Source organism: Dreissena polymorpha, chromosome 13, assembly GCF_020536995.1.
Source record: "Dreissena polymorpha isolate Duluth1 chromosome 13, UMN_Dpol_1.0, whole genome shotgun sequence".
NCBI classification, from domain to species: Eukaryota; Metazoa; Mollusca; class Bivalvia; order Myida; family Dreissenidae; genus Dreissena; species Dreissena polymorpha.
The window spans coordinates 38,911,439-38,925,374 of NC_068367.1; the positions used below are offsets into that span (position 1 = coordinate 38,911,439).

The window sequence follows — 13,936 nt, forward strand, 5'->3', positions numbered from 1 at the left end:
TTATGTCATCCCTGGAATTTGTTATACAAAGTAAGCATAATGTCCTCCCTGGAGTTTGGTATACAAAGTTAGCATTATGTCATACCTGAAGTTTGGTATACAAAGTTAGCGTTATGTCATCCCTGCAGTTTGGAATACAAAGTTAGCGTTATGTCAACCCTGGAGTTTGTTATACAAAGTAAGCATTATATCATCCCTGGACTTTGTTAAACAAAGTTAGCATAATGTAATCCCTGGAGTTTGTTATACAAAGTTAGCATTATCATCCCTGGAGTTTAGTATACAAAGTAAGCGTTATGTCATCTCTGGAGTTTGTTATACAAAGTTAGCATTATGTCATCCCTGGAGTTTGTTATACAAAGTAAGCATTATGTCATCCCTGGAGTTTGGTATACAAAGTTAGCATTATGTCATCCCTGGAGTTTGGTATACAAAGTAAGCACAATGTCATCCCTGAAGTTTGGTATACAAAGTTAGCATTATGTCATCCCTGGAGTTTGGTTTACAAAATTAGCATCATGTCATCTCTGGAGTTTGGTATACAAAGTTAGCATTATGTCATCCCTGGAGTTTGGTTTACAAAATTAGCATAATGTCATCCCTGAAGTTTGGTATACAAAGTTAGCATTATGTCATCCCTGGAGTTTGGTTTACAAAATTAGCATTATGTCATCCCTGGAGTTTGGTATACAAAGTTAGCATTATGTCATCCCTGGAGTTTGTTATGCAAAGTAAGCGTTATGTCATCCCTGGAGTTTGTTATACAAAGTTAGCATTATGTCATCCCTGGAGTTTGTTATACAAAGTTAGCATTATGTCATCCCTGGAGTTTGGTATACAAAGTTAGCATTATGTTATCCCTGGAGTTTGGTATACAAAGTAAGCATAATGTCATCCCTGAAGTTTGGTATACAAAGTTAGCATTATGTCATCCCTGGAGTTTGGTTCACAAAATTAGCATAATGTCATCCCTGGAGTTTGGTATTCAAAGTTAGCATTATGTCATCTCTGGAGTTTGGTATACAAAGTTAGCATTATGTCATCTCTGGAGTTTGGTATACAAAGTTAGCATCATGTCATCTCTGGAGTTTGGTAAACAAAGTTAGCGTTATGTCATCCCTGCAGTTTGGAATACAAAGTCAGCATTATGTCATCCCTGGAGTTTGGTATACAAAGTTAGCGTTATGCCATCCATGGAGTTTGGTATACAAAGTTAGCGTTATGTCATCCATGGAGTTTGGTATACAAAGTCAGCATTATGCCATCCATGGAGTTTGGTATACAAAGTAAGCATTATGTCATCCATGGAGTTTAGTATACAAAGTTAGCATTATGTCATCCATGGAGTTTAGTATACAATGTTTAAATGGGTGGCATCAGTGGTATCCATTATATCATCCCTGAAATTTAGTATTCAATATTCTTTGGCGGCCCCCACTGTTACCATATTGTCATCCGTGAAGTTTAGTAGTTTATTTTACCATTATGTCATCCCTTAAGTAAAGTATACCAGCCATTATGTTATCCCTGGAGTTTAGTATTCAACGTTACCATTATGTCATCCATGAAGTTAAGTTACAATGTTTAGAAAGGCACTAAATGGCGCTGGTCATTACTATTATCAGGTCATCCCTCAAGTCTGGTATAAGATTTGTACCATTATGTCACCATTGATTTATAGTATTCAACAGTGGTTTTTTGGAAACATTCAATTGGGAATTGTTAGATCCCATTTTGGGAAAATATACACATTTTTTTTATCATTGGGAATGGATCCCTATTATGGCCCAACTTTGAAACAAAAAAAATCACTGATAAAGTGCTTACTGTAAATGGTTTGTGTAGTTTTCATTTATTTTGATATGTTCAAACATACGGTTGACCTGCATACAGCATACAAAATGAACAGACTGTAAGCTACTTGCAAACTGTTCTGGTTTTACGCTGGTTGCATTTAGCGATTTTCCCTTTGCTTCTGAGCTGGAATCAGTTAAATTATACAATTACCTGCCGACAGTTTGCCCATATTCTGAAGACAGAAATTTTGCCATCTCCCTACAGAAGCCTGGGTCCCCTTTACACGGCCCATACTGAAATGTGAACCTCTCTTCCCCATCGTCAGACTGAAAGAGCAATGGAGTCATCATTCCCTTAACCCTTTGCATGCTGGGAAATTTGTCTTCTGCTAAAATGTCGTCTGCTGAATTTATAAAATAAGCATTTTCTTCTATTTTTTCAAAGAATACTATCAGAATAGCAAACAGTTTGGATCCTGATGAGACGCCACGTTCTGTGGCGTCTCATCTGGATCCAAACTGTTTGCAAAGGCCTTCAAAATCCGGTTCCAGCGCTCAAAGGGTTAAAATACCCAGTGTATTTTTCACCATTTGGGGAATGGGGCCGGGTAGCTTTGGATTGGGAAATATCACATTTGGGGAATGGGGCCGGGTACCTTTGGATTGGGAAATATCGCGTTCTTTTGCATCCGAAACCTGCTCAGGCTAATCTGGAACGACACTTTACGCCTAAGCTGGATTTTTTATAACTTCTAACACTGAATGTTTGAGATAACTGATATGTACTATTTTCCTGTCTGTTATGGTTTAAACATATTCAAAAACATTTTTTTTAGCGTAACAGCCTAAATGGGACCTCAGTTCAATGTGGTAAGTATATGAAGCGGGGACATTGACTACCATTAGAAATGCGCAAACTTACTGAAACTTTGACAAAACACATTAATTTGTATGATATCTCGGCCAAATTCAAAAATAAAAATGTGTCTAGGAATTAAATATTTATGTTTTATGTTCGCCATGAAGAGAAGAAATGTGACATGAAAGATCCATGTCTCTAACCAAGAAGTCAAATTTGCACTATGAAATCAGGTATGATGTTGCCGGTCCAAACTGTAACTCAATCATTCATCAGACTTCTAGAGATGTCAAACAATACCTTTTTTCAAAGTCAGTTTTCAATTTTTAATATCATCTTAGACATGATGTGGACATGTATGTTAATTGGAAATGATGAAAGAAAATCAAGTATTTAAGTCATTCATCTGGAACATTTTACCAGGTATGTAAATTTTATTGCAACGTGTTAAATATCTTAACGCAGAGTCAAAAAGAAGTAAAAAAAATTGTGTCGCTACTCAATTAACATTCAAATACACTTTTAATTATTCAGTTTTTCCATGCAAATATTATCCATCAAAGAAGTAGTTTATTATTTGTAAAGGGTCTTTATTGTTTTACAAACTTTAATTAGCCACATCGCTAACAAACTTAGAGCATAAAAGACTCTATAAAAACCATCAGACATGTGTGACAACTAAAGGATAATGAATATTGCTGTCAAAAGTTCTATATTTTGCTTTATACTGTTTCACTTGATACTTTTATATCTCTGTGTTGATTAACTTAAATAGCAAATGTAAAATGTTCTTACAAACTTCAAAATAAAAGTGTGTTATTTAAACAACAAATTAATTCAATAGCTTTTGTCAAATGCCTATAATGCCTATATCCCTCATGGGATCTTTCGTTTACCATGAATTTTGTCATTCTTACTGGTTAATATAACGATACATGTAATTATTAGATGTTTCCCCGAAAGATGTAAGATTTAAAAGGGACCTTTCCACATTTTGGTAAATTGACAAAATAAAATAAAATTGTTTCAGATTTGCCATTTTTGTTGTAGTTTTGCTATTTGGGAGGAAACAGTAACAAGAGCTGTCAGAGGACAGCGCGCGCGACTATTCGAGTGCTTGACAGTATAACGTAAGCCATCATGGGGAAATTGTTCAAATTAAATCATTTATTAGACGATCTTTCAAAAATAAAAAAAAATAAAAATTAAAAAAATTTGGAGGGGGGGGGGGGGGGGGGGGGGTTGAGAGGGGTATAATGTGGGGTGTGGTCATTTATTAGACGATCTTTCAAAAATAAAAAAGGAAGAAATTTTTTTTTTGGGGGGGGGGGTAGGGGGGTCGAGAGGGGGTATAATGTGGGATGTGGTAATTTATAAGATGATGTTTAAAAAAATAAAAATATTTTTTTGGGGGGGGAGGGCAGTAGGGGGGGGTAGGGGGAGTAGGGGGGTGGGGGATGAGAGGGGGTATAATGTGGGGTGTGGTAATTTATTTGATGATGTTTTATGTTTAAGGGAGGGATTCTGGGTAGGGGCGTGGGGTATTGTTTGGGTGGAATCCATTGTGTAGTGTTTTTCCCAGGAGGGCAAAGGGGCATGGCGCATTACTTTCAAAAAGGGCATTTTAGCGCGCAGTTTAGGCAAAAAAGGGCAAAAACGTTCCGTGAATACCTGAATTAGGGAGAAACATGTAATCGCATCAGAGGCAGTTGTGGAAAAAAACAAGCACATTTAATGGTAATAGATGTATTTAACTTACTATGATTTATATTAATATATTTACCTTGCAATGTACATTTAAGTTCCATGCTGTTTCAATAAACTGTACAGCACGACAAACATAATAAAGCAATATATGCATATGAATCTGATTATACACAGATCCACTAACATATAAATGAAACCATGTTTGTCTCATCCCATTTTCTAACAATAATCTTGACAGATGTTTAAAATAACATTGCGAGTAAATTGATCGCTAACAATATGCAAACACTCATTTCTGTGACATACATCCACCGAGTAGATTACATATAAATAATGTTGTTGCTTTCTAAAACATTTTTATGCATCGTTGATTATCACAGACATTTCATCAATTCCTTCTTAATGTATAATCTCCATCGTTAATTCGATCGTTTACGACGTTATTTGCCATTTTTGCCGAGTCACAATTTAATTCTGTATAGTCCGCCATGTTGATAAAATGTCAAATGATGTAATCGACAGGTGCGCATAGCAACGTTAAATCGTATATGCGATTCGCATTTTGTTAAAATTAGTATACGTCTCAGTAATTATTTCAATAATTAGATCTAATTATCTTAAAGATGAAAATGATAAAGAATAAATTTGTTTGTGATTTTAAATGTAATTATGCGTAAAAATATATGTTTTGATATAACTGAATAATGCATGCAATGCACAATTGCCACCAGAATAACATCGAGTTTTTCATCAAAAGTCTCCGAAGTAATGATTTTGTCGTGGAGTAATACACATTGCCGACCGAAAAGTGCGCTTGGTATAACATAGCCTTCGGCATTATCGATTGATACTGACACGAGGTTATTCATGCATGACTAATTCACAGCTTTGGAGCAGTCAGTAAGACCTACCAATAAATCGAGCACTTAAATAGATTAAATATGCTCAATTTATATAGTCGATTAGACGTTGACGTCTCTCTAGTAAATCAAGCACAGTCGGAGCTTCACAGACAATCAAGGAAGCTGATTTTGCGGACCAAGTTAGATCATAAGGCAATAAAGATGTTATTGGTAAGGGCGCGTGGTGAAATTTGCCTTTGATAAAAAGGGCACGTGGCGAAATTTGCCATTGAAAAGGGCAGAGTGGCGATCCGGGAGGGCGGCTTGGCTTTTCGCCACGCTAAAATGGCCTAGGAAAAACACTATTGTGGTATTCAGGTAAGTGTTGTTTTGTCAAACTAATAATAAAATGTGATCATTAAAATGTTCAATTATCTAAGTGTAAAAGGGGCCATAATTATGTCAAAATGCTTGATACAGTGGTCTGCTCTTGTTTATAGGTTGGGGTCATGTTGGTAAAAAAGTATGCACATATAAAAGCAATATGTCAAAGGATATAGGAAATATTTGGGGTAGTATGCAAACTTTAACATAGATTTATCAATAATATGCATATTCTAAGTATAAAAGGGGCAATAATTATGACAAAATGCTTGATAGAGTTGTCTGCTCTTGTTTATAGGTTGGGGTGATGTTAATAAACAAGTATGCAAAATATGAAAGCAATATGTCGAGGGACAATGAAAATAAATGGGGTAGTACCAAAACTTTAACATTGGCTGCATATTCTAAGTGGAAAAGGGGCCATAATTATGACAAAATGCTTGATAGAGTTGTCTGCTCTTGTTTATAGGTTGGGGTCATGTTGGTAAACAAGTATGCGAAATATGAAAGCAATATGTCAAGGGACAAAGAAAATATTTGGGGTAGTACGAAAACTTTAACATTTGCACGCTAACTCAGACGCAGGGGTGAGTAGGATAGCTCCACTATATATATTTCATATATAATATTCGAGCTAAAAATTAACCATGCTCTAATCTCTGAATAAGGGACGATACGGACCATGGACCATATGGCCCAGATAAGCGGACCATACGGCCCAGATTAGCAGACCATACGGCCCAGATTACCGGACCATACAGCCCAGATTTGCGGAATATACTGCCCTGATTTGCGGACCATACAAATTATGTGTGAATTAATATTTATTAAGTGTTCCACTTCCTTATAATGTATTAATACATTTTATAAAATATTAAAGTTGATGTAATGACATTCATGACTACATTCTTGTTTAAATTTTGAACATTTGCGAACCATACGGCTCAGAGTTTTGGACCCTACGGAACATGTCAGAATTAATATTCATTTCGTGTCCCACTCTTTCAATATTGTGTCGATTAATTTAATAAAATATTAAAAGTTGCTGAAATTATATTAATGACAACATTGTTGTTTAAATTTGAACATTTGCGGACCATACGGTCCCGAGTTGCGGACTGTACGGACCATGTCTATATTAATATTTATTTCGTGTTCCACTTCCTTCAATTTTGTATCAATAAATTTAATAAATATTAAAAGTTGCTGTAATAACACTAATGATAATATAATTGTTGAAATTTGAACATTTGCGGACTATATAGACCAGACTATACAGCCCAGATTAGTGGACTATATGGCCCAGATTTGCGGACTATACGGCCCAGATTTGCGGACCATACGGAACATGCCTGAATTAATATTCATTACGTGTTCCACTTCTTTCAATATTTTATCAATAAATAAATTAAAATATTAAAGTATCTGTAAAGACATTGATGACAAAATACTTTTTTATTATATTAATATTTATTTCGTGTTCCACTTCTTTCAATATTTTATCAATAAATAAATTAAAATATTAAAGTATCTGTTATGACATTAATGACAAAATACTTTTTGATTATATTAATATTCATTTCGTGTTCCACTTCTTTCAATATTTTATCAATAAATTAATTAAAATATTAAATAACTGTAATATGCCATTGATGACAAAATACTCGTTTAAATTTGAACATTGAAATATCTTCGCCACAATCGTCTCGGGCGCTTATTTGTCTTTGCTGCATTTTATGAAATTTGTCTTCAATGCTTAATTTTTCTTGACTATTTTGTGTTATTGCAAATTATTGTTATCAATACATTACAATTTAACACACATAAAAATTCTGAGTCTTTTATGACACATCAATAATCAATTAGTGAAATTATTAACATCAAACAATATGTGTCATAAATGGGCGTACTTGAGATGCAAACATATGCCGATGTTGTCTACAATAATAACGATCGTCGCACTTAACCTTTAAACGGTAATTACAGACGTGTTAATCAATTATGGTTTATTGTCAAAAAACTGAAATAGATAACACCAATCAGTAAGTGTCATAAATAGGGAGTATTCGAGATGCAAATATACGAGTCAATAATGCGAGTGTTATACCCGTATTGACATTTCAAAATATAGGTTTGACTGCTAAACTTATATAACATGTATTAAATACGTTACTGGTATAAAACGTATCTTTATAAAACTTTTAAAACTTTATAAAGATACATTGATAAACATGTGTTGTTTGCATTTATTTTTGAGGAGAGATGTGTATTTTTTGTAAAAAAATTTAGTGATGTAAGAAATTTTAATTAACGTGATCACCAAGCTGCATCTATTAATTTAATAAGTATAAATGTCAAATTTTATAAAAATCGATTTTATCCATGAATGCATACTGTTTTAATGAAGAATTGATGACACAATTAAAATGAGTAACAAATCTGAGAATATGAATAATTTGATTAAAATAACCATGAACACAAACGTTTCATTTCCCGTTTTTTAGTTTTAACACATGTATAGTATCACAGCATACTAAGCTATAGTCCCCTAATCTGGGCCGTATAGTCCGCTAATCTGGGCCTTATAGTCCGCTAATCTGGGCCGTATGCTCTGGGCCGTATGGTCCATGGCAAGTTCCGTATGGTCCGCTAATCTGGGCCGTATGGTCAATGGCATGTTCCGTATGGTCCGCTAATCTGGACCGTATGGTCCACTAATCTGGACCGTATGATCCGCTAATCAGGGCCGTATGGTCTGCTAATCTGGGCCGTATGGTCTACTAATCTGGGCCGTATGGTTCGCTAATCTGGGCCGTATGGTCCGCTAATCTGGGCCATATGGTCCACTAATCTGGGCCGTATGGTCCACTAATCTGGGCCGTATGGTCCACTAATCTGGGCCTTATGGTCCACTAATCTGGGCTGTATGGTCCGCTAATCTGGGCCGTATGGTCCACTAATCTGGGCCGTATGGTCCACTAATCTGGGCCGTATGGTCCACTAATCTGGGCCGTATGGTCCGCTAATCTGGGCCGTATAGTCTGTAATCTGGGCCGTATAGTCAGCTAATCTGGGCCGTATGGTCCGCTAATCTGGGCCGTATAGTCCGCTAATCTGGGCTGTATGGTCCGCTAATCTGGGACGTATAGTCAGCTAATCTTGGCCGTATAGTCCGCTAATCTGGGCCGTATGGTCCACTAATCTGGGCCGTATGGTCCACTAATCTGGGCTGTATAGTCCGCTAATCTGGGCCGTATAGTCCGCTAATCTGGGCTGTATGGTCCGCTAATCTGGGCCGTATAGTCAGCTAATCTGGGCCGTATAGTCCACTAATCTGGGCCGTATGGTCCACTAATCTGGGCTGTATAGTCCGCTAATCTGGGCCGTATAGTCCGCTAATCTGGGCCGTATAGTCCACTAATCAGGGCCGTATAGTCCGCTAATCTGGGCCGTATGGTCCACTAATCTGGGCCGTATGGTCCACTAATCTGGGCCGTATGGTCCACTAATCTGGGCCGTATGGTCCACTAATCTGGGCCGTATGGTCCACTAATCTGGGCCGTATAGTCCACTAATCTGGGCCGTATGGTCCGCTAATCTGGGCGGTATGGTCTGCTAATCTGGGCCGTATAGTCCGCTAATCTGGGCGGTATAGTCAGCTAATCTGGGCCGTATAGTCCGCTAATCTGGGCCGTATAGTCCACTAATCTGGGCCGTATGGTCCGCTAATCTGGGCGGTATGGTCCGCTAATCTGGGCCGTATAGTCCGCTAATCTGGGCCGTATAGTCCACTAATCTGGGCCGTATAGTCCACTAATCTGGGCCGTATAGTCCACTAATCTGGGCCGTATAGTCCGCTAATCTGGGCGGTATAGTCCGCTTATCTGGGCCGTATGGTCCGCTAATCTGGGCGGTATGGTCCGCTAACCTGGGCCATATAGTCAGCTAATCTGGGCGGTATAGTCCACTAATCTGGGCGGTATAGTCCGCATATCTGGGCGGTATGGTCCGCTAATTTGGGCGGTATGGTCCGCTAACCTGGGCCGTATAGTCCGCTAATCTGGGCGGTATAGTCCGCTTATCTGGGCCGTATGGTCCGCTAATCTGGGCGGTATGGTCCGCTAACCTGGGCCGTATAGTCAGCTAATCTGGGCCGTATAGTCCACTAATCTGGGCCGTATGGTCGGCTAATCTGGGCTGTATAGTCCGCTAATCTGGGCCGTATAGTCCGCTAATCTGGGCCGTATAGTCCGCTAATCTGGGCCGTATAGTCCGCTAATCTGGGCCGTATGGTCCGCTAATCTGGGCCGTATGGTCCACTAATCTGGGCCGTATGGTCGACTAATCTGGGCCGTATGGTCCACTTATCTGGGCCGTATAGTCCACTAATCTGGGCCGTATGGTCCGCTAATCTGGGCCGTATAGTCCGCTAATCTGGGCTGTATGGTCCGCTAATCTGGGCCGTATAGTCAGCTAATCTTGGCCGTATAGTCCGCTAATCTGGGCCGTATGGTCCACTAATCTGGGCCGTATGGTCCACTAATCTGGGCTGTATAGTCCGCTAATCTGGGCCGTATAGTCCGCTAATCTGGGCTGTATGGTCCGCTAATCTGGGCCGTATAGTCAGCTAATCTGGGCCGTATAGTCCACTAATCTGGGCCGTATGGTCCACTAATCTGGGCTGTATAGTCCGCTAATCTGGGCCGTATAGTCCGCTAATCTGGGCCGTATAGTCCACTAATCAGGGCCGTATAGTCCGCTAATCTGGGCCGTATGGTCCACTAATCTGGGCCGTATGGTCCACTAATCTGGGCCGTATGGTCCACTAATCTGGGCCGTATGGTCCACTAATCTGGGCCGTATGGTCCACTAATCTGGGCCGTATAGTCCACTAATCTGGGCCGTATGGTCCGCTAATCTGGGCGGTATGGTCCGCTAATCTGGGCCGTATAGTCCGCTAATCTGGGCGGTATAGTCAGCTAATCTGGGCCGTATAGTCCGCTAATCTGGGCCGTATAGTCCACTAATCTGGGCCGTATGGTCCGCTAATCTGGGCGGTATGGTCCGCTAATCTGGGCCGTATAGTCCGCTAATCTGGGCCGTATAGTCCACTAATCTGGGCCGTATAGTCCACTAATCTGGGCCGTATAGTCCACTAATCTGGGCCGTATAGTCCGCTAATCTGGGCGGTATAGTCCGCTTATCTGGGCCGTATGGTCAGCTAATCTTGGCGGTATGGTCTGCTAACCTGGGCCATATAGTCAGCTAATCTGGGCGGTATAGTCCACTAATCTGGGCGGTATAGTCCGCATATCTGGGCGGTATGGTCCGCTAATTTGGGCGGTATGGTCCGCTAACCTGGGCCGTATAGTCCGCTAATCTGGGCGGTATAGTCCGCTTATCTGGGCCGTATAGTCCACTAATCTGGGCCGTATGGTCCACTAATCTGGGCTGTATAGTCCGCTAATCTGGGCCGTATAGTCTGTTAATCTGGGCCAAATAGTCCACTAATCAGGGCCGTATAGTCCGCTAATCTGGGCCGTATGGTCCACTAATCTGGGCCGTATGGTCCACTAATCTGGGCCGTATGGTCGACTAATCTGGGCCGTATGGTCCACTTATCTGGGCCGTATAGTCCACTAATCTGGGCCGTATAGTCCGCTAATCTGGGCTGAATAGTCCACTAATCTGGGCTGTATAGTCCGCTAATCTGGGCCGTATAGTCCACTAATCTGGGCTGTATAGTCCGCTAATCTGGGCTGTATAGTCCGCTAATCTGGGCCGTATAGTCCACTAATCTGGGCCGTATAGTCCACTAATCTGGGCCATAGGGTCCACTAATCTGGGCCGTATAGTCCGCTAATCTGGGCCGTATGGTCCGCTAATCTGGGCTGTATAGTCCGCTAATCTGGGCCGTATAGTCCGCTAATCTGGGCCGTATGGTCCACTAATCTGGGCCGTATGGTCCGCTAATCTGGGCCGTATGGTCCACTAATCTGGGCCTTATAGTCCACTAATCTGGGCCGTATGGTCCACTAATCTGGGCCGTATGGTCCGCTAATCTGGGCCGTATGGTCCACTAATCTGGGCCGTATAGTCCGCTAATCTGGGCCGTATAGTTCGCTAATCTGGGCCGTATGGTCCACTAATCTGGGCCGTATGGTCCGCTAATCTGGGCCGTATGGTCCACTAATCTGGGCCGTATGGTCCACTAATCTGGGCCGTATGGTCCATTAATCTGGGCCGTATGGTACGCTAATCTGGGCCGTATGGTCCGCTAATCTGGGCCGTATGGTCCACTAATCTGGGCCGTATGGTCCACTAATCTGGGTCATATAGTCCGCTAATCTGGGCCGTATAGTTCGCTAATCTGGGCCGTATGGTCCACTAATATGGGCCGTATGGTCCGCTAATCTGGGCCGTATAGTTCGCTAATCTGGGCCGTATGGTCCACTAATCTGGGCTGTATGGTCCGCTAATCTGGGCCGTATGGTCCACTAATCTGGGCCGTATGGTCCACTAATCTGGGCCGTATGGTCCGCTAATCTGGGCCGTATGGTCCGCTAATCTGGGCCGTATGGTCAGCTAATCTGGGCCGTATGGTCCGCTAATCTGGGCCGTATGGTCCGCTAATCTGGGCCGTATGGTCCACTAATCTGGGCCGTATGGTCCACTAATCTGGGCCGTATGGTCCACTAATCTGGGCCGTATGGTCCACTAATCTGGGCCGTATGGTCCGCTATTCTGGGACGTATGGTCCGCTAATCTGGGCCGTATGGTCATCTAATCTGGGCCGTATGGTCCGCTTATCTGGGCGGTATGGTCCGCTAATCTGGGCCGTATGGTCCGCTAAACTGGGCCGTATGGTCCGCTAATCTGGGCTGTATAGTCCGCTAATCTGGGCCGTATGGTCCGCTAATCTGGGCTGTATGTTCCGCTAATCTGGGCTGTATAGTCCGCTAATCTGGGCCGTATGGTCCGCTAATCTGGGCTGTATAGTCCGCTAATCTGGGCTGTATAGTCCGCTAATCTGGGCCGTATGGTCCGCTAATCTGGGCTGTATGTTCCGCTAATCTGGGCTGTATAGTCCGCTAATCTGGGCCGTATGGTCCGCTAATCTGGGCTGTATAGTCCGCTAATCTGGGCCGTATGGTCCACTTATCTGGGCCGTATGGTCCACTTATCTGGGCGGTATGGTCCACTAATCTGGGCCGTATGGTCCACTAATCTGGGCCGTATAGTCCGCTAATCTGGGCCGTATAGTCCGCTAATCTGGGCTGTATAGTCCGCTAATCTGGGCCGTATAGTCCGCTAATCTGGGCTGTATGGTCCGCTAATCTGGGCCATATGGTCCACTAATCTGGGCCGTATGGTCTGCTAATCTGGGCCGTATGGTCCACTAATCTGGGCCGTATGGTCCACTAATCTGGGCCGTATGGTCCACTAATCTGGGCCGTATGGTCCACTAATCTGGGCCGTATAGTCCGCTAATCTGGGCCGTATAGTCCGCTAATCTGGGCCGTATAGTCCGCTAATCTGGGCCGTATGGTCCGCTAATCTGGGCCGTATGGTCCGCTAATTTGGGCCGTATGGTCCGCTAATCTGGGCTGTATGGTCCGCTAATCTGGGCTGTATAGTCCGCTAATCTGGGCCGTATAGTCCGCTAATCTGGGCTGTATAGTCTGCTAATCTGGGCCGTATAGTCCGCTAATCTGAGCTGTATGGTCCGCTAATCTGGGCCGCTTATACTTTCCAAGGGGAAATAACTCATCCGGAATTTTAACTGGGAATCCGCCACCTCAATACCGTAATACAGGCCAGGTTAAACATAGTGCAATGCAACCTAGCCAAAAATCGGTAACCAACCCTCAATATTCTTTCAATATATATACAAAAATATTAATCGAATAGCGGGGTGGGAGGTTGGACTTACCGATAACAGGTAAGTATTTAATAATTAAAATGAATTTTATTTTAAAAAAATTGTTTTAATGTCATAAATACTGACCTGTTATCGTATGCTGATTTTGCAGCTGCGGTGGGAAGGTTCGTATATATTTTCCCAACAGAGTAGAACCCATAAACAGGGTTATCAGCTAATGATATCAAGTAATCTTCGTTAAAACGGTATTAATTATGACTTCTCGGACAGAGTAATATGTCTATGTCGTAAAGAAGACACTACCGTTAGTGAAACCACAACAAGCCCAAACGTATACAAATTGTATTGTTGGCACTTCAGAAAACGAAGATAAAAAGATGACAAGGTGGTCCGATTCCTCCAGTAAACAGCTTAGAGCACGTCAAAAAGTGGGGTGTGATTAATATATGCCCACAAAACAGACAGA

The 13,936-nt window shown here is 41.6% G+C and overlaps 1 protein-coding gene across 2 annotated transcripts in view; it reads right to left on the reverse strand.

Annotated features, from left to right (window-relative positions):
• LOC127856016 (uncharacterized) overlaps positions 1–13,936 on the reverse strand; it is a 37,747-nt gene that overhangs the window by 19,501 nt on the left and 4,310 nt on the right. For both annotated transcript variants that reach the window (XM_052391981.1, XM_052391982.1), the window contains exon 2: positions 2,008–2,123. In XM_052391981.1, the coding sequence (XP_052247941.1) occupies positions 2,008–2,123 (116 nt within the window). The remainder of the gene's footprint in view (positions 1–2,007; positions 2,124–13,936) is intronic.